The following is a 24,371-nucleotide window of genomic DNA, read 5'->3' on the forward strand; positions in this document are numbered from 1 at the left end:
ATCATCTTGTTACTTGTCGCAGCTCAGGATCCAAAGTGTGGTTTTGCTCTGCCTTCATTAAAGAACATTCTTAACGTGCCTCTGTTTTCAACACTAAGGTGGCACTGGTGTTTATGATTAGTCCATGTTTTATTACATTTAGTGTTCTTATGTCCAAAGAGACTTACAATCTAGACGCAGAAATCAGCTCTTAATATTAATTGTATCCATAAGATGTAGCAAAATTCAGGAAGCGTCCTGCTAAGCCAGCCAAATTCTAATTGGAAAAGTCTCAGAGAGAATACAGCTCTCCAGAGGGCTCCCTACTAGCACTGCACTGACTAAAATAGCAGTGGTAGTGTTTACATCTGGAAAAGAGTGTTTCACTATTAATGGTCTCTGCACTACATGAAGACAGTCACAAAGCTGTACATTGCTAGGCATTCCAAATTTTATTTCCTGAATTTCAACTAGGCTTTCTAAAACTATCAAAACTATTCTAAAGGAACTAGTTGAGCAGGAAAGTTGTGCATTAAACCCTTTTAGAAACTAATGCAGTTGCCAAGTCAAGACGGTTCAGTAGGGAAAAGGCAGACGGACATGTGCTTGCCACCCTTTGGCCCTCAGCCTCTGCTGTGTTCTTCACAATAACTTAATAGCTCGTCTGTGGTCAGTATCTCAATCTGGAATTCTAGTGCTTGAGCCCTTTTAAATCTCAGCACTGAAAACATGTCAAAGTCTAAAACTAGACAGTAAACAGGACAGCCTTACTCAGGTCACAACTCTGCCAGGAATCTACCAATCTGATCAAAGTCTAGAACCCCTCTAGGAATAATAAAGACAAAACATCTACATTGGCCAAAGAAAATCTGTTACTTAGAAACAACCATCAAACTTTAATCAAGGTTTTAACCTAACACATCAAATGTAACATCTATGACCTAAAAGTCTAACAACCACTCAGTAAAAGGAGAGACAAGCATAATTTTGAGAGGTGAGCAACTTTTGTAATTTGTTGTGAAAATACCATTGATAACAAGACTCCACTATGTTCATAGCAGCCTTATTTATAATAGCCAGAAGCTGGAAAGAACCCATATGCCCCTCAACAGAGGAATGGATACAGAAAATGTTGTACATTTACACAATGGAGTACTACTCAGCTATTTAAAAAAATGAATTTATGAAATTACTAGGCAAATGGATGGACCTGGAGGGCATCATCCTGAGTGAGGTAACCCAATCACAAAGGAACTCGCACAATATGTATTCACTGATAAGTGGATATTAGCCCAGAAACTTAGGATACCCAAGATATAAGATACAATTTGCTAAACGCATCAAATTCAAGAAGAACGAAGACCAAAGTGTGGACACTTTGCCCCTTCTTATAAATGGGAACAAAACACCCATGGAAGGAGTTACAGAGACAAAATTTGGAGCTGTGACGAAAGGATGGACCATCTAGTGATTGCCATATGCAGGAATCCATCCCATAATCAGCTTCCAAACGATGACACCATTGCATACACTAGCAAGATTTTGCTGAAAGGACCCAGATATAGCTGTCTCTTGTGAGACTATGCCGGGGCCTAGCAAACACAGAAGTGTATGCTCACAGTCAGCTATTGGATGGATCACACGGCCCCCAATGGAGGAGCTAGAGAAATTACCCAAGGAGCTAAAGGGAACTGCAACCCTATAGGTGGAACAACAATATGAACTAACCAGTACCCTGGAGCTCTTGACTCTAGCTGCATATGTATCAAAAGATGGCCTAGTTGGCCATCACTGCAAAGAGAGGCCCATTGGACTTGCAAACTTTATATGCCCCAGTACAGGGGAACCCCAGGGCCAAAAAGGGGGAGTGGGTGGGTAGGAGATTGGGGGGGTGGGTATGGGGGACTTTTGGGATAGCATTGAAAATGTAAACGAGGAAAATACCTAATAAAAAATAAATTAAAAAAAAAAAGTGACTTACCTAAATAACCAAAGATAATACTAAAAGGAACCTATTTCAGGCAAATAGGATGTAAGCTTCCATATGTTCTCATGAACTGTAGTTACTGAAGCACAAGTTCAAATTCATGAATACAAACCAGGAAAAATTTCTCAGAGAATTTTAATGTTTAATGAAACCTTTTAACAGCAGAATTTAGGCTTTCATTGGGAGAGTCTTCAAAAGCCTCTTAAAACTGTAACAAAGTTTCAGTTCCTATTGCTACAAGGAAACACCATGACCAAAAAGCAAGTCCGGAGGGTGAAGGTGGATTATTTGGCTTACACTTCCATATTACTGTTTATCATCAAGAGAGGACAGGAACTCAAGCAGGTCAGGAACCTGGAGGCAGGAGCTGATGCAGAGGCCATAAATGAGTGCTGCTTACTGTTTTGCTCCTCATGTCATGGTCAGCCTTTCATAGCATAGGGATGGAACCACCACGGTGGGCCGGGCCCTCTCCCATTGATCACGTAAGAAAATGCCTTACAGCTGGATCTCATGGAGGCGTTTCCTCTACTGAGGCTTCCTTCTCTCTGATGACCCTAGTTTGTGTCAAGTGCCTAAGACCAGCCAGTACACATACTTTTAGAGAAAAGAGGTTTTATTTTGGGAGTGTGTTAGTTTTGCTCTGTAGCCTAGGTTGGCCTCAAATTCTCAACCCTCCTGCCTCAGGTCCTGAATAACAGCATTACAGGTGTGCAGCACCACTCCCAGCAACAGAGCTATTCTTACTCCTAACACAGATTAAGGGCACGTCACAGAGTTGGGTCCATGGTTACAATCTGTTAGGGTGTCTCCTGAGCACAGCTTCCACAGAATACGGGCAATGACACCATCTCCATTCCCCAGTCTCCAGGCCAGAACTCACTAATCCCAAAATCAGACACTTTTAAAAGCCCAACGACAACAACAAAAACCCTTGAGCCAAATTAAAATAAAAAATCTTATAAGGATTTGATTTTGGAATTTTCACAAAAATGTGACCATTTGGAACCAATAACATACATAAGCACTCTTTAGATTTTATTACTTTTAGGAATTAAGGTTATCAAGGCAAGGTTCAAGATCACTGTCATCTTCCAGGAGCGGTGCTTCCAGTTAACATTTCAAAGGACACACCACAACATCTAAGTAGTGTTTACTTCCATCTCAAGCTTCGCAGTGAACTTAACCTTTATCCTCTCATATCTTTACGCACAGAAGTGGCCCAACTACATGACCTTTGTAGCATTTGACAAGGCTTTGAAACTTCAAACACCAGTTTCAAATCTCCCTGTGGCAATATGTGGAGTTAATTACCTGGATGCTGCATTCTGTATCTTAATTCCAAGACACGGCCCCCCCAAATGATTTCTAACATAAACTTGGCTTCCCTGAAATCCTATCAAAACTACTATAAACTGTTTCAAATGCCATTCAGTCTGACAAAAATCACTGAGTTAATAAAACATTAAAATCATAAACTGGCTCTCAGAACCACACACTTCAACCCTGTCTCAGAGGCTTCATTCTCTGCCAGCTGCGGCTTGCGGTCCTCTCTCCACACTGGCTTCTTGTTCCTCTTTTCAATTTGATCGTCGTTTGTAACGGATTACTGGGTTTTCTGGGGTGTGAATCATTGTTGTATAATTCACACTGGGAAAATATCCATTGATGAGGTCAAATTCATATAAACGAAGCATAGTGGACCAAATTGTCTTAATTTGAACATAGGCAAAATTTTCTCCAACACAACGATGACGCCCTGTTTTAAAAAAAGAAGTTTTCATCAGAATAAGTTTTAAAATCTTCATTCCTTCTTTCAGCCTGAAACGGTACTCATCTTAAATGAAGGAAATGTGTAACAGTATAAAAGGTGACGCCTGCACATAAAGTGAGAATGTAAATTAAAAGTCCAGGTATGTCCAGTGTTAGAGGATAACATGGGTGACTAGGATGCTATTTTTAGAAGGTTCAAATCATGACACGGGATTCTAGCTTGGGAAAGTGTGAGATATAGGTCCCAAGGTCTCTTACATCACTGTGAACCTGTCAGTCAAAATTCCAGAGGCCCATTAATGATAATGGAAGGGAATTTAATAAACCCAAAATAATGTTTATACTGAAATCAAAATCTACAAACACAGAAGCTGACGATTCCTAAAATGCACAGGGATGCAAGACCAGAGCAACCTTCAGCATGGATTCTGAAGAATTTAAATTGGTTTCAAACCTGACTACGTGACTAAAGATGCAGGAACCAGTGGGCCAGGATCAACAAAGAAACAAAGAGATAGAACACTGAGCCCAGAGATAATCTGATGGCGATCTGGGTAGCAAAAAACAAAATAATCCGATGGTTTATCTGGTTCTCAACAAAGGTACTTAGAGCAAGAAAGTGCTGAGATAGCTAGACACTCAAAGGTGGGGGTAGGGAGATTCTGAGAACCACAGAGTTCATCTCTCTCACACACCATCCTCGAGAATTCCAAAGAAGCACAGCTAAAGTCATTAATGTTTAGTAAAGGACAGGAAACCACATGACATGAGGCTGGGCAAGGAGCATTGGGCTGACCGGGTGTGGTGTGGTGCATGCCTTTAATGCCAGCACCCAGGAAGCACATGCAGGCTAATCTCCATAAATTAGAAGCCAGCCTGGTCTTCATATTGAGTTCCAAGCCATCTAAAGTTACACAGTGAGATCCTGTCTCAAAACAAAAACAAAGATGAATGAAGGAATGAAGGAGAGAAAAAAGAAAAGAAAAGAAACCAACAGAAAAAGACCAGCTAGACTACTCCTGGGCATATACCCAGAAGATGCTTCAACATGTAACAAGGACACATGCTCCACTATGTTCATAGCAGCCTTATTTGTAATAACCAGGAGCTGGAAAGAACCCAGATGCCCCTCAACAGAGGAATGGGTACAGAAAATGTGGTACGTTTACACAATGGAGTACTACTCAGCTATTAAAAATGATGAATTCATGAAGTTCTGAGGCAAATGGATGGAACTAGAATATATCATCCTGAGTGAGGTAACCCAGTCACAAAAGAACACTCATGGTATGCACTCCCTGATAAGTGGATATTAGCCTAGAAGTTTAGAATACTCAAGATAGAATTCACAGACCACATGAAGCTCAAGAAGAAGGAAGACCAAAATGTGGATGCTTCAGTCCTTCTTAGAATGGGGAACAAAATACCCATGGAGGAGATACAGAGACAAAGTCTGGAGCAGAAACGGAAGGAAAGGTCATCCAGAGACTGCCCCACCTGGGGATCCATCCCATATACAGTTACCAAACCCAGACACTAATGTGGATGCTAACAAGTGCTTGATGACAGGAGCCTGATATAGCTGTCTCCTGAGAGGCTCTACCAGTGCCTGACAAATACAGAAATGGATGCTCACAGTCATCCATTGGACTGAGCATAGGGTCCCAATGGATGAACTAGAGAAAGAACCCAAGGAGCTGAAAGGGTTTGCAGCCCCATAGGAGGAACAACAATATGAACTAACCAGTACCCCCAGAGCTCCCAGGGACTAAATCACCAACCAAAGAGTACACAAGGAGGGACTCAAGGCTTCAGCCGATGGCCTTGTGGGACATCAATGAGAGGAGAGGCCCTTGGTTTTGTGAAGGCTGGATTCCCCAGTGTAGGGGAATGTCTGGACAGGGAAGTGGGAATGGGTCGGTTAGTGAGGAGGGGGAAGGAGGATGGGATAGGGGGATTTTTGGAGGGGATAAAATTTGAAATGTAAATAAAATATCTAGTAAAAAATGAAAAAAAAAAAAAGAAAAAAGACTGGGGCATTTTGTTGTAAATAATTTTTGATAAAGAAAAAAATCAAACATGGCTTATCACTATGCTTTTATAGCCCATTAAGCATTTATCTGTGGGAGACACATTCACAGGAGCCATTTACATTGGTACATGTACAAGGGAAGTCTGGCTTAAAGGAAAAAGTTAGAGTCAACAGTCATGAACTAAAAGTGCCCAAACTGATGGTGTCTTTTGCCTTGCAGAAACTTTGCAATTTTATGAGGTCCCATTTATCGATTCTCGATCTTACAGCACAAGCCATTGCTGTTCTATTCAGGAATTTTCCCCCTGTACCCATATCTTTGAGGCTTTTCCCCACTTTCTCCTCTATAAGTTTCAGTGTCTCTGGTTTTATGTGGAGTTCCTTAATCCACTTAGATTTGACCTTAGTACAAAGAGATAGAAATGGATCAATTCGCATTTTTCTACATGATAACCGCCAGTTGTGCCAGCACCATTTGTTGAAAATGCTGTCTTTTTTCCACTGGATGGTTTTAGCTCCCTTGTCAAAGATCAAGTGACCATAGGTGTGTGGGTTCATCTCTGGGTCTTCAATTTTGTTCCATTGGTCTACTTGTCTGTCACTATACCAATACCATGCAGTTTTTATCACAATTGCTCTGTAGTAAAGCTTTAGGTCCGGCATGGTGATTCCACCAGAGGTTCTTTTATCCTTGAGAAGAGTTTTTGTTATCCTAGGTTTTTTGTTATTCCAGATGAATCTGCTGATTGCCCTTTCTAATTTGTTGAAGAATTGAGTTGGAATTTTGATGGGGATTGCGTTGAATCTGTAGATTGCTTTTGGCAAGATAGCCATTTTTACAATGTTGATCCTGCCAATCCATGAGCATGGGAGATCTTTCCATCTTCTGAGATCTTCTTTAATTTCTTTCTTCAGAGACTTGAAGTTCTTATCATACAGATCTTTCACTTCCTTAGTTAGAGTCACACCAAGGTATTTTATATTATTTGTGACTACTGAGAAGGGTATGGTTTCACTAATTTCTTTCTCAGCCTGTTTATCCTTTGTGTAGAGAAAGGCCATTGACTTGTTTGAGTTAATTTTATATCCAGCTACTTCATTGAAGCTGTTTATCAGGTTTAGGAGTTCTCTGGTGGAATTTTTAGGGTCACTTATATATACTATCATATCATCTGCAAAAAGTGATATTTTGACTTCTTCCTTTCCAATTTGTATTCCCTTAATCTCCTTTTGTTGTCTAATTGCTCTGGCTAGGACTTCAAGTACAATGTTGAATAGGTAGGGCGAGAGTGGACAGCCTTGTCTTGTCCCTGATTTTAGTGGGACTGCTTCCAGCTTCTCACCATTTACATTGATGTTGGCTACTGGTTTGCTGTAGATTGCTTTTATCATGGTTAGGTATGGGCCTTGAATTCCTGATCTTTCCAAGACTTTTATCATGAATGGGTGTTGGATTTTGTCAAATGCTTTTTCAGCATCTAACGAGATGATCATGTAGTTTTTGTCTTTGAGTTTGTTTATATACTGGATTACGTTGATGGATTTCCGTATATTGAACCATCCTTGCATCCCTGGGATGAAACCTACTTGGTCAGGATGGATGATTGTTTTGATGTGTTCTTGGATTCGGTTAGCAAGAACTTTATTGAGGATTTTTGCATCGATATTCATAAGGGAAATTGGTCTGAAGTTCTCTATCTTTGTTGGATCTTTCTGTGTCTTTTCAAAAAAAAAAAGTGCCCAAACTGAATCAAAAGAATTGATATCGTCTGATGACTTATAACATGTAAAATAAGAATTATTTATACATAGAATATATTATACATAGATAAGTAACAAGGAAAGAGAGCAGTGGCTGAGGGGAGATGCATCCAGGAACTTCCACAAGTAGGAAAAAGTCTTCAAAGCCTTCAGAAGGAGCACGGCCCTGCCTACAGCTTGGTTTCAGACAGGCAGCCTCTCGAAACTGCAAGGTGACAGGCAGGCTTGTTTTCAGGCACCCGAGCTACAGGAACTCTAAAGGACTAACGCGGAGATGGAGAAGCCAAGACTGATCAAGACCATCTTGTTAAAAGGATATAATACTCAAAGCAGTCCAGAAAGGGAAAGAGCTGCTGTGTAAGACACAGGAACGGACCAGTAACAGAAAGCCAGCGGAGGCAGTCACCAGTTTAGCTGCGACTCCTCTCTGGTTGTGACAGGATCTCAACTGTTGAGCTAATGGCCCTCTCAGTTATTAATCTACAATCTTTTGTATGTTCTAAGTGTACTTAATTAAACAATGGTGTGAAGTTCAAGGCCTTAGTATGTTTAGAAGTAATAAAAGGATGTGGGTCTGTGGGCAATAGAGCATTATACAAAAATTTACCCTGAGACTTACAAACTATTCCATTTCTCAAAGATGGCATTCCCCAAAAATGTGCAAGTATGTTCCTTAGAGGACAAAGATTTTCTCTCTCTCTCTCTCTCTCTCTCTCTCTCTCTCTCTCTCTCTCTCTCTCTCTCTCCTCTCTTCTCTCTTCTCTCTCTCTCTCTCTCTCCCCCCACCCCCTCTCTCTGGGAACTGAATTCCAGGGCAGTTAAATGAAGGAGAGATACATTACAGAGGCAAACAACATTTCAACTTAAAATGCAGTCAACATCTCACCAGCTCCAAATGGCACATAGGCAAACTTCTCTCCTGATGCTGGGTTATCCTGTAAGTAGCGGTCAGGATTAAAGTCCAAGCGCTCTGCCCAGGAGTCTTTCAGTCTTTGATTGACAGTAGGAGAGACACACACCTGATGTCCTGGAGGAATGGTGTACCCTGCCACCGTCTGTGAAGTAAGAAATAACACATTCTATTAGAGAATGTTTTACTACCAAACAATAAGGCATCAATCAGTGTCACTGTGAACTATATATACATTTAAAAACTGTCTAGATGGTAAACCAACTAAAAAGTCTTCACTTAGTGATTTACAAGTGGGCCAACAGTGCAACTAGAACTAAAGCCTGCTAAAGGCAGAATAGAATTAAATGTTTTATAATTTGACTTATAATATGTAATTTTTACTAACTACCACCTTGTGTTTAAAGCCAAGAAATATACCTCTAATTTTTTTTTTAACAAAGATGAAAAGATTCTAAAGCCAATTTGTACATACAAGCCCAGGGCAGGTTGTAACATTCTCCTCTCCCACTATGGAGGAGACTTCAAGCTAACAAGCTGTGGGCAGGCACTTTCCCATGGAGCTTGGCGATGATGCTCTTAAGTCAATGAGGGAGAAGAGGAGCTTTGTGTACTTCTTTTCTTTTACTTATTCACTTTACATCCTGCTCACTGCCCACCTCCTGGTCACCCCTTCCCACCATCCTTCCCCCATCTCCCTCCCCTTCTCCTCTGTGCGGGTGGGGACCTCTGGGTAACCCCCCACTGTAGCACTTCAAGTCTCTGTAAGGCTAAGCACATCCTCTCCCACTGAGGCCAGACGAGGCAGCCCAGCAACAGCTCTTAGGATGGCCCGCACTCCAGTTGTTCAGGAACCACATGAAGACCAAGCTGCACCTCTGCTACATATGTGCAGGAGGCCTAGGTCCTCTGAGAGCCCCAAGGGTTCAGTTTAGTTGACCCTGTTTAATGACTGACTCTGTTAGGCTTGCAGACAGGAGTCTAACATGGCTGTCCTCTGAGAGGCTCCATCCAGGATGGATGCAGACAGATGCAGACACCCACAGCCAAACAGTGGATGGAGCTTGGGGACTTGTACAAGAATAGGAGGAAGGATTTCAGGCATTGAAGGGGATAGGTACCTTTTTAACTTTTAAACACTGCAATTGTTAAATGAAAATGAAAAACATAATTAGCATTAGATTTTCATGTTTAATATTACTATAATTATATAATAACTGTCATATATTTACAGCGGTGATGGCTTTTACTTTTATAACTTAAAGCATTCTTTCTGAAACTGGGCCCCAGAAGCAGAAATAAGTCTCTGCAAGAGACTCACCTGAGGGGTCTTGGCCATTCTCATCATGGTCATTATTGGAGGCCTCAGTCTTAGTGTTTCTTTTATGCATCTATCAAGTAAATTCAGATCCTTCAACTAAAACCAAGAAAAAAGATCAGGGTTATTTCTGGTTTTGCCCTCAACAAATATTCACCAGACCTCAACAGCAGGAGGGAATAGTCTCTCATTTCCTACTTCGTGTGAGAGAAAAGGGCAGCGGGACCTGGTTCATGGTGCTGGGAAGGCCATGTTTTATCACTGTTATGGACAACAAAGGAAAAGAATGGGCCAAGATAACAGGAAGGACCAATACAATTCATCCTTTCAAAACTTGACACCATGAAAAACCTGTGTCAACTTTTTCAAAACTGATAAATTAGACAAAGGCTTACAGTAATGTACCAAGAGTCCACTCAAGAAGAAATGCTGCGTCTTGGTGAGAAAAGCACGCTTTAGGATGTTACTCACACCACTGTAGATCAACGAGAGCGGGGAAAGCAAAGGCGTGGCAACTCCAGCAGCCTGACTACTGCTGAGAGGCCAGAGCAGATATACCAAGAACGGCCTGGTATAGTGCACCTCCCTCCCACACCTGGGAGGCTACACTGAGACTGTATCAAAACAACAACAACCATTCAATGTAGCAAGTTCAACAAAAATATTAGAAAATTTACAAAAAAGAAAAATGAGAACTATAGCTCATACACAGCACAAAGGGAAGCTCAATGAAACTCAATGGAACTCAGTGGAACTGCCCCTGAATGAAAGGAAGCTCAAAGGAACTGAACCTGAATGGGACTTTTTTTTTTAAGCTAAAGCAATTAGCTCCTTACAGGGCATTTCAATTCAGTAATAAAAAGAGAGAACAGAAGTTGACAACAGCGAGGCAGTCAGAGGCACTTGAAAGCATGTGGGACATGTCCATTCTTCCTGCTGGCCACCTTTCTGTCGACCCTCCCTCCCTCCCTCTCCTACAAGCACAGCAGCTATCCAGTGCCCTCGGGGGCCAGCCATGCAGCTCCTGGGTTTGTGGAGCTGGCATCATGGAGCCCCCAGAAGGGAATGGGTGGCCATGACCACACCCTCCAATAAGGACACACACTGAACTTTGCACTTACTAGGTCAATTTAAACAGACTAGAACAAAGACCTTCAAAGACCAAAACGAAAATGAATTAAGAATTCAAAGAATTAAAGTATGAAACAATATGACAATATCTCACCAGATGGAAAATATAGATTATTAAAACATTGGAATCCTGGAGCTGGAAGATATAAATAAAATTCTCACTAGAGAAGCAATAGCGGGTTTAAACTGGCAGGGGAATCAATGTAAAAAGAATACTAAGGTCTGGCAAGATGGCTCAGCAGGAAAAGGCATTTGCTGCCAAGCTTGATGGCCTGAGTTCAATCCCCGGAACCCACATGGCAGAGAGCAGCACCTCCTCTGTGTTGTCTAATTACTACCTGTGTACCATGGCACATAGGTATACACAATAAATAGGAAAGTTCCTTAACAAAAAATGGTGTAAACCTTTTCACAGAAAAGTAAATCAATCAATCAATCAATCAATCAATCAAGTGTTGGAAGAAATGAAAAGAGCAAAGGTTAAGAAAAGCTCTGCCCTGACGCCGTGGTCAGGGTGTATGTCTAAGAGAGGCAATACTCCCAAGCTAATTTGCACAGAGCGCAGTCAGTAGCGTTGCAGCAGCAAAACTTGACAAGCTGACCCTAAAATTTTTATGAAAATTGAAGGAACCAGAAATATTTAAAACAGTCTTGAAAAGATTAGAGCCACAATCTAACATTCAAAAGTTATAAAAGGGAACACAGCTAACACGTAAGCTAAACAGCAGCTTGATGGAATGGAATTCAGAGTCAAGACATAAAAGCCATAAATTTATGGCCAATAGATTTTTGACAAACCATTCAGTGGGAAAACAATAGTCTTTTCAACAGTACTGGGATAAATGGATATCTACATGCAAGACAGGTACAATGGTCTATCACCTCGTATGATATTCAAAATTAATTCAAAACAAATCAAACACCCCAAAGGAGGAAACTAAGAAGAGAGGCTAAGTTTCCCCACCTTTTGAAGATACACATGAATGCTCAGGACAGTAAAAGGCAGTCTATATTATAAAGGGACAGGATCGGAACAGACACTCTACTGAAAAAACATCATGAAACACTCAGCCATCAGGGAAACACCACACCCATTCAAAAGATGCCCCCGAATGCATTACAGCCAAAAGAGATAACAAGCACACAGAAACCCCAGAACACATGCCAATACCATGGATGAGGGTAGGATGGAGCTAAGGTTTAGCAGTTCAATACATCAAATGCGAAGCTGCTGTATGAGACAGCAATCCCACTCCTTACGTATGTATTCCATAAAATTGAAAACAAATGTCACAAAATTGGGACAAATATTTAGAATGGTATTTTTTATAAGATCATAAAGTTAATTCAAATGTCTAAAAAACTAAGAAGAATGAATGGGTAACATGCAGTATGTCCATGCTGTAGAATATAATCGGTGACAGATGGAAATACTGACCCATGCTCTAACATGGATTGAACCTTACCCTACTGTTATAATTTGGATATCATTAATATGTTCCCTAGCCACTGGCACTCAGGAAGCCAATACAGGTAGCTTGTGAGTTTGAGACCAGCCTGGTCAATATACTAATTTCTACAGTAGCCAAGAGCTACACAGTAAAACCACCTCAAAAGGAAAAAAAAAAAAAAGGGTGTTTCCCGAAGTTTCATCCAGTGATGGCAAGAAGTAGTGGGAGACTTCTAAGAGACTAATAATGGGTGGTCATTAAGGGCTGGCCCTCTGAAGGTACTAAGGTCATTGGTGAGGAAGGAGGTCTGCCTTAATTCTTGAGACAGTTGGCATATTACCACTCAAAGTTGCCTAGATAATAGTATAGATACATGCCCTTTATTTCATATATATATGTATGTATATATGTATATATGTATGATCATGTTTAGCAAACAAAATTGAGGAACACACACACGTGTGTGTATGTTTGTGTGTATGTGTGTGTGTGTTTATGTGTATGTGTGTGTGTGTGTATGTTTGTGTGTGTGTGTATGTGTGTGTGTATATGTGTGTGTTTGTGTGTATGTTTTTGTGTTTGTGTGTGTATGTGTGTGTGTGTGTGTGTGTGTGTGTGTGTGTGTTATCCCAGGGATATAAGAATATCTGAATATAACACACCATTTTAATAAAGTATCAAAACAAAGGATAAGACCAGGGTATGCTTCAGAAGTAGCTGCCTGGTTAGACAACTCTTGCTCTCTACACAGCAAGCTGTGTGGAGCATACATCAGTCTCGTGTCTATACTACCGTTACTACCACTTGCGGACACAGAACTCAGAATTCCATATTATAGCGGCTCCTACACGTCACAAAACACAACACTTAGAAGATACTCTCCATGTACAGAAGCCAGACCTACAAGTCAAGCACAGAGGCAACAAGGGCCTCGAGCTGTGAGAACCACTGTTCTGTATTCAGTACAGAACCACCTGACCAACTGTAGAGAAGCAGGAGCCATCAGCTCTTTCTTTTATCTAAGCTTGTAGAAATTCCTAAAAACATATTTGAAGGCAGAATGAACAGAAGCCTCAAACTGTGCCCGAGAAACAAACCTGCTCGTAAGTTAAAGGAGGCAGCTCCTCGCCACACACTGCTTTCTGTTCTAAGTAGCATTTTTCTTGAAGTGGTTTATCTTTGGCCAGAAAGAAGCCCATCCAGGCACTGGTGGTGGAGGATGTGTGCTGTCCAGCCAGCAGCAGTCCGATGAGCATCCCTGATATCTCCTCATCTGTTAGAGGACGCCCGTCCCTGGGGATGAACCACACACTTAACATCTGGGCAGACACAGTTAATAGAAACACAGGTTCTAGACACAATTGCCACTTTTCTTAACCAACACCCTTCGGTACCGGCTCCTCCCAAGAAAGAGACGAACCAGGAGAAAGCATGGCTGAGTACAAAAGGCTTCCTTCCAGGTGATTTGCAAATATCCCCCACAGCCTTTGACTTCACAGCAGAGAATCAGGGCCCAGTGCTTTATGCTGCAACAATTTACAAGTTCCAATTTATTGTTGCACTGCCTTTAAATTTTAACTGGAAATACCAGTAATCTACATTTTAACGTAATTTCTTGCTTTAGCTTAGCATGGGGTCTGAGAGTTCTTACTTGTATGTAGAATCTAGTAAAGTTTGAAGAATGTCCTCAGCTGGTTCTTTTGACAGCCTGCGCTTCTGGATGGCCTTATAGAAAATATTCTTGATCTCTCGATGGGCTCTATCCCTGCGCCTATAATTCAAAACCAGGGAATTTTCAATAGAGTAATATTTTATAGGCTCAAAACCAACACCAAACATAAAACAACAATTCACCTCAATGAGTGAAGTGACAAAGACTCAGAACTAGGAAAGAAAGAAGTCATGAACGCAGACAATTCTTAGGGCAAGCATAGTGTCCTGTCATATGTGGCTCACAATGTTAATGGACACGCCTCCATTGCTGGTGGGATTGCAAGCTGGTACAACCACTCTGGAAATCAAGGGAAACAAATTCACCCAAGAGGAGTAGACAGCAGGAAATAATCAAACTCAGGGGTAAAATCAACCAAGTGGAAACAAGAAGAACTATTCAAAGAATCAACCAAACGAGGAGCTGGTTCTTTGAGAAAATCAACAAGATAGATAAACCCTTAGCTAGACTCACTAGAGGGCACAGGGACAGCATCCTAATTAACAAAATCAGAAATGAAAAGGGAGACATAACAACAGATCCTGAAGAAATCCAAAACATTATCAGATCCTTCTACAAAAGGCTATACTCAACAAAACTGGAAAACCTGGATGAAATGGACAAATTTCTACACAGATACCAGGTGACAAAGTTAAATCAGGATCAGGTTAATGATCTAAACAGTCCTATATCCCCTAAAGAAATAGAAGCAGTCATTAATATTCTCCCAACCAAAAAAAAGCCCAGGACCAGATGGGTTTAGTGCAGAGTTCTATCAGACCTTAAAAGAAGATCTAATCCCAGTTCTTCACAAACTATTCCACAAAATAGAAGCAGAAGGAACTCTACCCAACTCATTCTATGAAGCCACAATTACTCTGACCTAAACCACAGAAAGATCCAACAAAGATAGAGAACTTCAGACCAATTTCCCTTATGAATATCGATGCAAAAATCCTCAATAAAATTCTGGCTAACCGAATCCAAGAACACATCAAAACAATCATCCATCCTGATCAAGTAGGTTTCATCCCAGGGATGCAGGGATGGTTCAATATACGGAAATCCATCAACGTAATCCAGTATATAAACAAACTCAAAGACAAAACCACATGGTCATCTCGTTAGATGCGGAAAAAGCATTTGACAAGATCCAACACCCATTCATGATAAAAGTCTTGGAAAGATCAGGAATTCAAGGTCCATACCTAAACATGATAAAAGCAATCTACAGCAAACCAGTAGCCAACATCAAAGTAAATGGTGAGAAGCTGGAAGCAATCCCACTAAAATCAGGGACAAGACAAGGCTGTCCACTCTCGCCCTACCTATTCAACATTGTACTTGAAGTCCTAGCCAGACCAATTCGACAACAAAAGGAGATCAAGGGGATACAAATTGGAAAGGAAGAAGTCAAAATATCACTTTTTGCAGATGATAGGATAGTATATATAAGTGACCCTAAAAATTCCACCAGAGAACTCCTAAACCTGATAAACAGCTTCGGTGAAGTAGCTGGATATAAAATTAACTCAAACAAGTCAATGGCCTTTCTCTACACAAAGGATAAAATGGCTGAGAAAGAAATTAGGGAAACAACACCCTTCTCAATAGTCACAAATAATATAAAATACCTTGGCATGACTCTAACTAAGGAAGTGAAAGATCTGTATGATAAGAACTTCAAGTCTCTGAAGAAAGAAATTAAAGAAGATCTCAGAAGATGGAAAGATCTCCCATGCTCATGGATTGGCAGGATCAACATTGTAAAAATGGCTATCTTGCCAAAAGCAATCTACAGATTCAACACAAGCCCCATCAAAATTCCAACTCAATTCTTCAACAAATTAGAAAGACCATCCTGCAAATTCATCTGGAATAACAAAAAACCTAGGATAGCAAAAACTCTTCTCAAGGATAAAAGGACCTCTGGTGGAATCACCATGCCGGACCTAAAGCTCTACTACAGAGCAATTGTGATAAAAACTGCATGGTATTGGTATAGTGACAAACAAGTAGACCAATGGAACAGAATTGAAGACCCAGAAATGAACCCACACTCCTATGGTCACTTGATCTTTGACAAGGGAGCAAAAACCATCCAGTGGAAAAAAGACAGCATTTTCAACAAATGGTGCTGGCACAACTGGCAGTTATCATGTAGAAGAATGCGAATCGATCCATTCCTATATCCTTGTACTAAGGTCAAATTTAAGTGGATAAAGGAACTCCACATAAAACCAGAGACACTGAAACTTATAGAGGAGAAAGTGGGGAAAAGCCTCGAAGATATGGGCAAAGGGGAAAAATTCCTGAATAGAACAGCAATGGCTTGTGCTGTAAGATCGAGGATTGACAAATGGGACCTCATGAAACTGCAAAGCTTCTGCAAGGCAAAAGACACTGTCAATAAGACAAAAAGGCCACCAACAGATTGGGAAAGGATCTTTACCTATGTTAAATCAGATAGGAGACTAATATCCAATATATATAAAGAAGTCAAGAGGGTGGACTCCAGAAAATCAAATAACCCCATTAAAAAATGGGGCTCAGAGCTAAACAAAGAATTCTCACCTGAGGAATACGGAATGGCTGAGAAGCACCTGAAAAAATGTTCAACATCCTTAATCATCAGGGAAATGCAAATCAAAACAACCCTGCGATTCCACCTCACACCAGTCAGAATGGCTAAGATCAAAAATTCAGGTGACAGCAGATGCTGGCGAGGATGTGGAGAAAGAGGAACACTCCTCCATTGTTGGTGGGATTGCAAGCTTGTACAACCACTCTGGAAATCAGTCTGGCGGTTCCTCAGAAAATTGGACATAGTACTACCAGAGGATCCCGCAATACCTCTCCTGGGCATATATCCAGAAGATGTTCCAACTGGTAAGAAAGACACATGCTCCACTATGTTCATAGCAGCCTTATTTATAATAGCCAGAAGCTGGAAAGAATCCAGGTGTCCCTCAACAGAGGAATGGATACAGAAAATGTGGTACATTTACACAATGGAGTACTACTCAGCTATTAAAAAGAATGAATTTATGAAATTCCTAGGCAAATGGATGGACCTGGAGGGCATCATCCTGAGTGAGGTGACCCAATCACAAAAGAATTCACATGATATGTACTCACTGATAAGTGGATATTAGCCCAGAAACTTAGGATACCCAAGAGATAAGATACAATTTGCTAAACGCATGAAACTCAAGAAGAACGAAGACCAAAGTGTGGACACTTTGCCCCTTCTTAGAATTGGGAACAAAACACCCATGGAAGGAGTTACAGAGACAAAGTTTGAAGCTGAGACGAAAGGATGGACCATCTAGAGGCTGCCATATCCGGGGTTCCATCCCATAATCAGCCTCCAAACACTGACACCATTGCATACTTTAGCAAGATTTTGCTGAAAGGACCCAGATATAAGCTGTCTCTTGTGAGGCTATGCCGAGACCTAGCAAACACAGAAGTGGATGCTCACAGTCAGTTATTGGATGGATCACAGGGCCCCCAATGGAGGAGTTAGAGAAAGCACCCAAGGAGCTAAAGGGGTCTGCAACCCTATAGGTGGAACAACAATATGAACTAACCAGTACCCCCAGAGCTTGTGTCTCTAGCAGCATATGAATCAGAAGATGGCCTAGTCGGCCAGTATTGGAAAGAGAGGCCCATTGGTCCTGGAAACTTTAGATGCTTCAGTACAGGGTAACACCAGGGCCAAGAAGTGGGAGTGGGTGGGTAGGGGAGTGGGGTGGGAGGGTATGGGGGACTTTTGGGATAGCATTGGAAATGTAAATGAGGAAAATACCTAATTAAAAAAAAAAGAAAAAGAAAAAGAAATGAGCTTCGTAAATAAAGAAAACCAGGCCCGAATTCTCGTAAAATGGAAGCTCCTGATGTACCCAAATTAGGAAGCATACAGACAGTCCAGTGACTATGACGTGGTCCTTATCCATACATACCTGAAACTTGGCAGAGGTAGCCAACCTGGCAACAGCCAGGCAGCGTGGCTAAAACCTCCATCCAGGTCTGCGTACAGCTGAGCCACCTTCTCGTTGAGTTGACTTCTAATTTCCTTTCCATGTAAACAATGGCTAGCTGTTAAAATTATGAGCTCAGACAGTGCTTCAAATACATCTAAGGGGAGGAAAAGATCATTCTCAATACTATCTCCAAAAAGCGTTTAATTGTTTTTTTCTGGAACATACGGAAATTGTGATGAAAAGAATGGGAATATATACAGCAGGTACGAAAACCAGAGGCATAAACACATCAGTCTTGTCTGTGTGTACTATAACCACCATTGTACAACCCAACACTGGAGACGAGCATCGGGTAGGCCCACTGGATGGTGGCAAAAAGCATCTAATTCTGTCCTTTGGCTCTACTGTCACATCGGGCTTCCCACATGGAAAGCACCGTGGTCCTCTTGGTGCTTCAGAGTTTTGCTTTAGACTCTTGGTTTGATGTGGGTTGTGCCATGTAGCACAGGCTGTCCTTGAACCTGTAATCCTTCTGCCTCCAATTCCCAAGTGCTAGAATTCCAGGTATGCACCTCAATTATTTGTCAATCTAGGTGAAATCATGACTGTAAGCCCAGGATGCAGGAAGTTCCCTAACTACTCGGCAAGGCCCTTCACAAGTAAGTTAATTACTAGGTGTGCTAATGTATGCATCAGCTTCTTTTGAGACTAGTAAACACATTAATTACATCAGCTTTGGGTGTTTATCTACACTTTCTACAGGAGCTGATGGCCAGCCTGGGAAGGTGGCAACCTGCTGCCTGAGATCCTACTGGCCTCGAAGCAGATATTGCTCCTGGCATAGACATGCCAATTGTCTCTCTGAAGAGAATACTTAGAAGTGCTCTCTAAAGGCTGGGTTTGCCATTACCACTGCACAGTAGTCAGCACCTCCTTCTCATTAGACACATGGCCCTTCTGCACATACTGTATTTTGTTCTGTACATAGACAGGAAAGAATGAGACAAATGTAAGGCATTTTACTTACTTCTTTCTCCGCTTTCTCCCCAACTTTGAAAGTATTCCTTTGCTTCCTTTTCAATGATAGGAACATACTGCTTAAAGTGGGCTATGTTAAGGCCACTTTTTATGATTTTCTTCTGTTCCAAGAAAGTCTTCAAAACAAACAAAAAAATTAAGTGTTTCTAACACTAAAGGACACTTTTATTTTATTCTTAAGTATCTCATGTTATCCTTACTGCATAACAGAGGAAACAATGTTCTTAAATTTAAAAATAAAAACAGAAGCAGTATTTTTATGAACTAACCATGTATTTGAAAGAACACATTTAAAGAAGGGCCCTCCCCCTAGGTCCTAAGTCAGGAACCCCACCTCTTACCTCCTAATACTCCACCACTCAGGGACCCACCTTCCTCTCCTGCTATCTCCCAACCAATCCAGGCAACACACTTCCCAAAGTCCACTCTACTCCACTGTTATCTTATCCTCCTTCTTTTCTTCTCATTCTAGATCTAAATACCATTCATCACTGACACCATCTTCTAGAAGTCTAGAACAGCATGAATAAAAACTTGTCTGTTAACTAACTGCCCTCTGAGACATTAACATTTTAAGTTGATTAAAGCATGTTTAAGATAATAGAGATGAGTCTAAACAAAACTTTTTGATAGCTATTGCCTTTGAATGTAAAGGGAGACATTCATCTCCCCAACTACTCCCAACCCCAGAAACACTGATACTGACCCTTAACACAGTGTGGGCTAAGTCTATTATGGCCCTTACCGGAGTTCACCAGGCACTTGAGTCTGCTGCCTAATCTATATTCTATTCATAACACTTGAATGAATAAAATATGAATAAGCCTTGCCAACCAATATAAAACAAACCCATGGTTTCTTTTCAAGTGTCACAAATTGTCAGATTTCTTAAGCTAGGGAATCAATTAATTCTTCATTACACATGTATAACATTACACAACTAGTTGGAACTACTGTAGTTTAGATTTGTCTTTTGTCCAGGACAGAAGAGCCACCTACTGCATTTGGCACATCATATGCAACTCCCTTCCCAAACACAGGTGTTGTCAGTCGACCGTAGACTTCTTCTGCATTCAGGTCTTCGTTTTTACTATTGAAGAGCAGTGCAGCGGCGTCACTCCCCAGAAGGTAAGTGAAGGTCTTGCCCACCATGGTAAAGCTAAACACAGGTCCATACTACAGAGAAAAAGGTCCAAAGTTCTGTTACAAAGACATCTCTTACATCACAGAATAATACTTTGTTGAAAAGTTCCAAATACGCATAAACTTCGAAGCGAATGCTTTCATCTGGTCATATCCCACCTCCTGTCTTCATCACAAAATCAGTATAAATATGATTTCTCCTTTTTCACTACTTATCCTGAACATATTTTCTACCATGCAAAACATCAGAGCTCATTAGATGTCACTGTTAGCTTTAGTCCGTTGCTCTCAGCATTAGCTAGATATCTTTTTAAGTATGGTTTTGTTCTATACTGGCTATATTGAATTCTTTAATCAACATTTATAAGAATATAAATATTTTTTCCCTTTTGTTAAAAATTAATTTAATGGGGCTGGTGGGATGGCCAGGTAGGTAAAAATCTCTTGCCATTAATTCTGGTGACCTGAATTTGATCAGCAGAATCCACGAATCAAATAACATCAAAGAATCACTACCATTTAAGTATTTGCACAAGTATATCAGAAGAAGTGTGGTATAGCAACTGGTGTCTGCCTCTTTTCTTGCAGAGGATCTGAGTTTGCTTCCCAGAACCCACACTGGTCAGCTCACATCTGATTATAGCTTTATCTCTAGGGGACACAGTGCCCTCTTCTGGCCTTGGCAAGCAACTGCATTTAGGTGCACATACTATTAGAGACACAAAGACTTATACAATTTTAAAACTATATCTTTTTTTTTTTCCTTCAGTGTCAAGAATAGATGTAGGATGCAGGAGGTGCACACAAGACCCAACACCCTGTAGCTGTGGAGCTGATGATAGTCCGTGGCTGCTAAAGGATGGGGAGTCAGTTTCTTAAGGATGTGACCCTAAGTAGTTGACCACGCTCTAATGGAGGCCCCACTCCATTCATATATAGAGGACACTAACTGGACTCAGTGTGTTGTTTTGTAGAAAACGGTATAAAGTTGAGAGGGAGACATGGGGGAAGAACCAAGGAGGGACTGGAAGAGGGAAGTGGGAGGTGACTACGATTGAAATACATTGTATACATTTATAAAACTCTCAAAGAATATTTTAAACGATATTAAAACAAAAGATAGCGTTCAGTTAAATAATATTGGGAAGTGAAATAATTAACAAGAACTCCAAAGGCAGTCTTTGGAACAAAAGGCTAATGTGATGCCAAGGCACTGTTTTCACAGGGAAGAAGCAAAGTCTTGAGTAACCACACCGTCCAAGGGGAGACTGAACTCCCACAGGACGGACAGAACCAGGGCTGCAAGGCACAACAGTCCCCACAGGATGGACAGAACCAGGGCTGCAAGACACAACAGTCCCCACAGGATGGACAGAACCAGGGCTGCAAGGCACAACAGTCCCCACAGGATGGACAGAACCAGGGCTGCAAGGCACAACAGTCCCCACAGGATGGACAGAACCAGGGCTGCAAGGCACAACAGTCCCCACAGGATGGACAGAACCAGGGCTGCAAGGCACAACAGTCCCCACAGGATGGACAGAACCAGGGCTGCAAGGCACAACAGTCCCCACAGGATGGACAGAACCAGGGCTGCAAGACACAACAGTCCCCACAGGATGGACAGAACCAGGGCTGCAAGACACAACAGTCCCCACAGGATGGACAGAACCAGGGCTGCAAGGCACAACAGTCCCCACAGGATGGACAGAACCAGGGCTGCAAGGCACAACAGTCCCCACAGGATGGACAGAACCAGGGCTGCAAGACACAACAGTCCCCACAGGATGGACAGAACCAGGGCTGCAAGACACAACAGTCCCCACAGGATGGACAGAACCAGGGCTGCAAGGCACAACAGTCCAAAGGTATATCAGCAAGAGACTCAGTGTCAACTCTGACTATAATCCATGAAAATAAAATGTAAGACTAGTTCTAATCGTTAGACCTACAAGTTTCCTCACATCTCAGAGACTATATCCCAGGACAGACACTCTGGGAAGCTAAGGGCCAACAAGGCCTTTTCCTTTTATGTTTTCAATACTGACAATAAGCAGGGAAGGCACAATCTTTTTACAAATGTCTTTCTATTTAAAGAAAAGCACTTCTCTACACTAGAGTCTCTGCATCTGTCTATTTAGAAGACTTACCTTCTCATATGCATTTTCCAGGAACTCAATTGGACTTTTCCCAAATGCTATTGCATGGCCAAGGAATGGAATTGGAGAGTAAATATATGGTGGACATTTCTGCAAAAAGAAAATGAAAATTTTAGTTTTCATTTTATTAAAAGGAAAGTTTCATTTGATAGCCTGCTTAAGAATAATGTTTTTTTAAAAACCACACAGTATATTTAGACAAGGTTTAGCCACAAAAGAACTCGAAATAGAAATGACTACACAGGAAGGCACTGCACACTCAAGGGGTGAAGGCTGGAAGATATGCCAAGGTGAGCCTTGGCTACATAACAAGTTCTACAGCCATCCTGGGTTATAATAAATATCTCAAAAATTATAATGATGATGATAATAATAATAGTAAGCTTCTGAAATGTTGTATCTAATGAAAGTAAGAAATAAGGCCGGGCGTGGTGGCGCTCGCCTTTAATCCCAGCACTCGGGAGGCAGAGGCAGGCGGATTTCTGAGTTCGAGGCCAGCCTGGTCTACAAAGTGAGTTCCAGGACAGCCAGGGGATACAGAGAAACCCTGTCTCGAAAAACCAAAAAAAAAAAAAAAAAAAAAAAGAAATAGTAACTGCCTAGCGATTGCTTGGGTTCAGAGATTAGTTTTAAAGCAACTTGGTTGGAACTTAATGCTGGGTTAAGTTTTACATTCCATTGTCAGTTTCGAAAGGATGGTTTTCAAAGCTACCAAATGTTGATTACAAGGGTATTCGTGAACTATATTTGGAAGGCTTGAAATTAGTGGTTTGGTGTAGCGCTAGAGAAACAGTATTTTAACAGTATCACGGGAAAGCGCTTCCCACACTCTCAAGTCACTTATGAACTGTCTGCAATTTCCCTGACACTGCTATTAATCATCGTTATGCCCAATAGCCCACAGTATACTAAACACACAGGGCAGTATCGAGAGTGATGGCCACCGGGGATGCAGCTGCCCTTAACTTGCCATCAAGGCTCTCACAAAGTGCCCAAACACCTCTGACAACCAACAGTAAAGTCAGTACAATGTTCTGCGCTTAAGACTCATGGATGGCCAAGGCAATCAGACCAGCCAAATCCATCCAGTAAGGCCTCCAGTTTGCACATCCATCACTGACTACAAACGCTGCAAAGCCAGAAGTTCACCGCTATCACAGCAGAAACGGTGACGGCCAGCACAGCTCCCGAGTTCAGATTCCAGCAAGGAGACCAGAAAGACCACCACAACAGCAAAGATCAGGATGACCTGCAGCACCGGCGTCTGCAGCCACCACCCCAGCCTCCCGCGCGTCCGCCACCGCTAGCGCCCTCGAGCCGCCCGCTTAGCCGGGGCACAGACCGAGGACACTGGGGTACACGTACCGCTCCAGCGGGCAGCTGGACCATTTGGCCCACGGAGAGACGGAACAGGTAGACGAGGCTGAGAGTGAAGGCGCAGGCGATGAGCAGCGTGGAAAGCAAGTTGCCTCCTGTCACCTGCTCCATCGCCTGTCCGAGCACCCAGCCGCCTGACTGCAGCAAGCCCAGAAGTACCATCCCGACCGTCGCTTCGATCCGTCCGGTAAGCTGGAGGCCGAGGTCGCACACCGCTCCTCGGAAAAGATGGAGCAGGAGAAGCCGGCAGGTAGGAGTCGGGAGGCGGCCCCGGCCTGATGGATTAGTCTGGCCCGGGCCCTTCACACGCCCACAACCAGCTCGCGCGCCACCAGGACGTCACAGACGGGGCGGGGCTTCTGGTGGCCACGCCCCCGGCTAGGTGCGGGGATTCTTGCGCCACCGAGGGGACCTGAGGAAGCGGGCTCTACCGTGGCACTTGGACACGGTGAAGAAAGTGATGGCTGCAGAAATGACCGCGCCCTGAGAACCGTAGACTACGAGGTCCCGCGTGCCTAACGAGCACGGCCGCGGCAGCGGGCACGGACGAGCCTGGTGGAGGGATCTCAGGACCAGATTGGTGGCGGACAGCGGCAGAGGCGAAGGCGCTCTGTG

General features: G+C 42.2%; 1 protein-coding gene across 1 annotated transcript; it reads right to left on the bottom strand.

Annotated features, from left to right (window-relative positions):
- Positions 1-2,083: 2,083 nt before the first annotated feature.
- Cyp51a1 (cytochrome P450 family 51 subfamily A member 1) lies at positions 2,084-24,371 on the bottom strand. The gene is made up of 10 exons (XM_085836405.1): positions 23,745-24,371; positions 22,371-22,469; positions 20,077-20,253; positions 19,067-19,193; positions 18,019-18,193; positions 13,994-14,113; positions 13,440-13,635; positions 9,764-9,859; positions 8,419-8,587; positions 2,084-3,725 (listed from the first exon to the last, which is right to left on the bottom strand). Exons 1-10 carry the CDS (start codon positions 23,916-23,918, stop codon positions 3,547-3,549), a joined length of 1,512 nt encoding a protein of 503 aa, XP_085692531.1. The 5' UTR covers positions 23,919-24,371; the 3' UTR covers positions 2,084-3,546.

This window comes from Mus caroli, unplaced genomic scaffold (genome assembly GCF_978045245.1).
Source record: "Mus caroli unplaced genomic scaffold, Mus_caroli_1 scaffold_4, whole genome shotgun sequence".
NCBI classification, from domain to species: Eukaryota; Metazoa; Chordata; class Mammalia; order Rodentia; family Muridae; genus Mus; species Mus caroli.

Coding starts and splice junctions, on each gene's coding strand:
- Cyp51a1 (XM_085836405.1), bottom strand. CDS start 23,918: ATGGTACTTCTGGGCTTGCTGCAGTCAGGCGGCTGGGTGCTCGGACAG. Junction 20,254..22,370: donor TGGAAAATGCATATGAGAAG/GTAAGTCTTCTA, acceptor TTTTCTCTGTAG/TATGGACCTGTGTTTAGCTT. Junction 9,860..13,439: donor CTCCTTTAACTTACGAGCAG/GTTTGTTTCTCG, acceptor TCTTGGTTTTAG/TTGAAGGATCTGAATTTACT.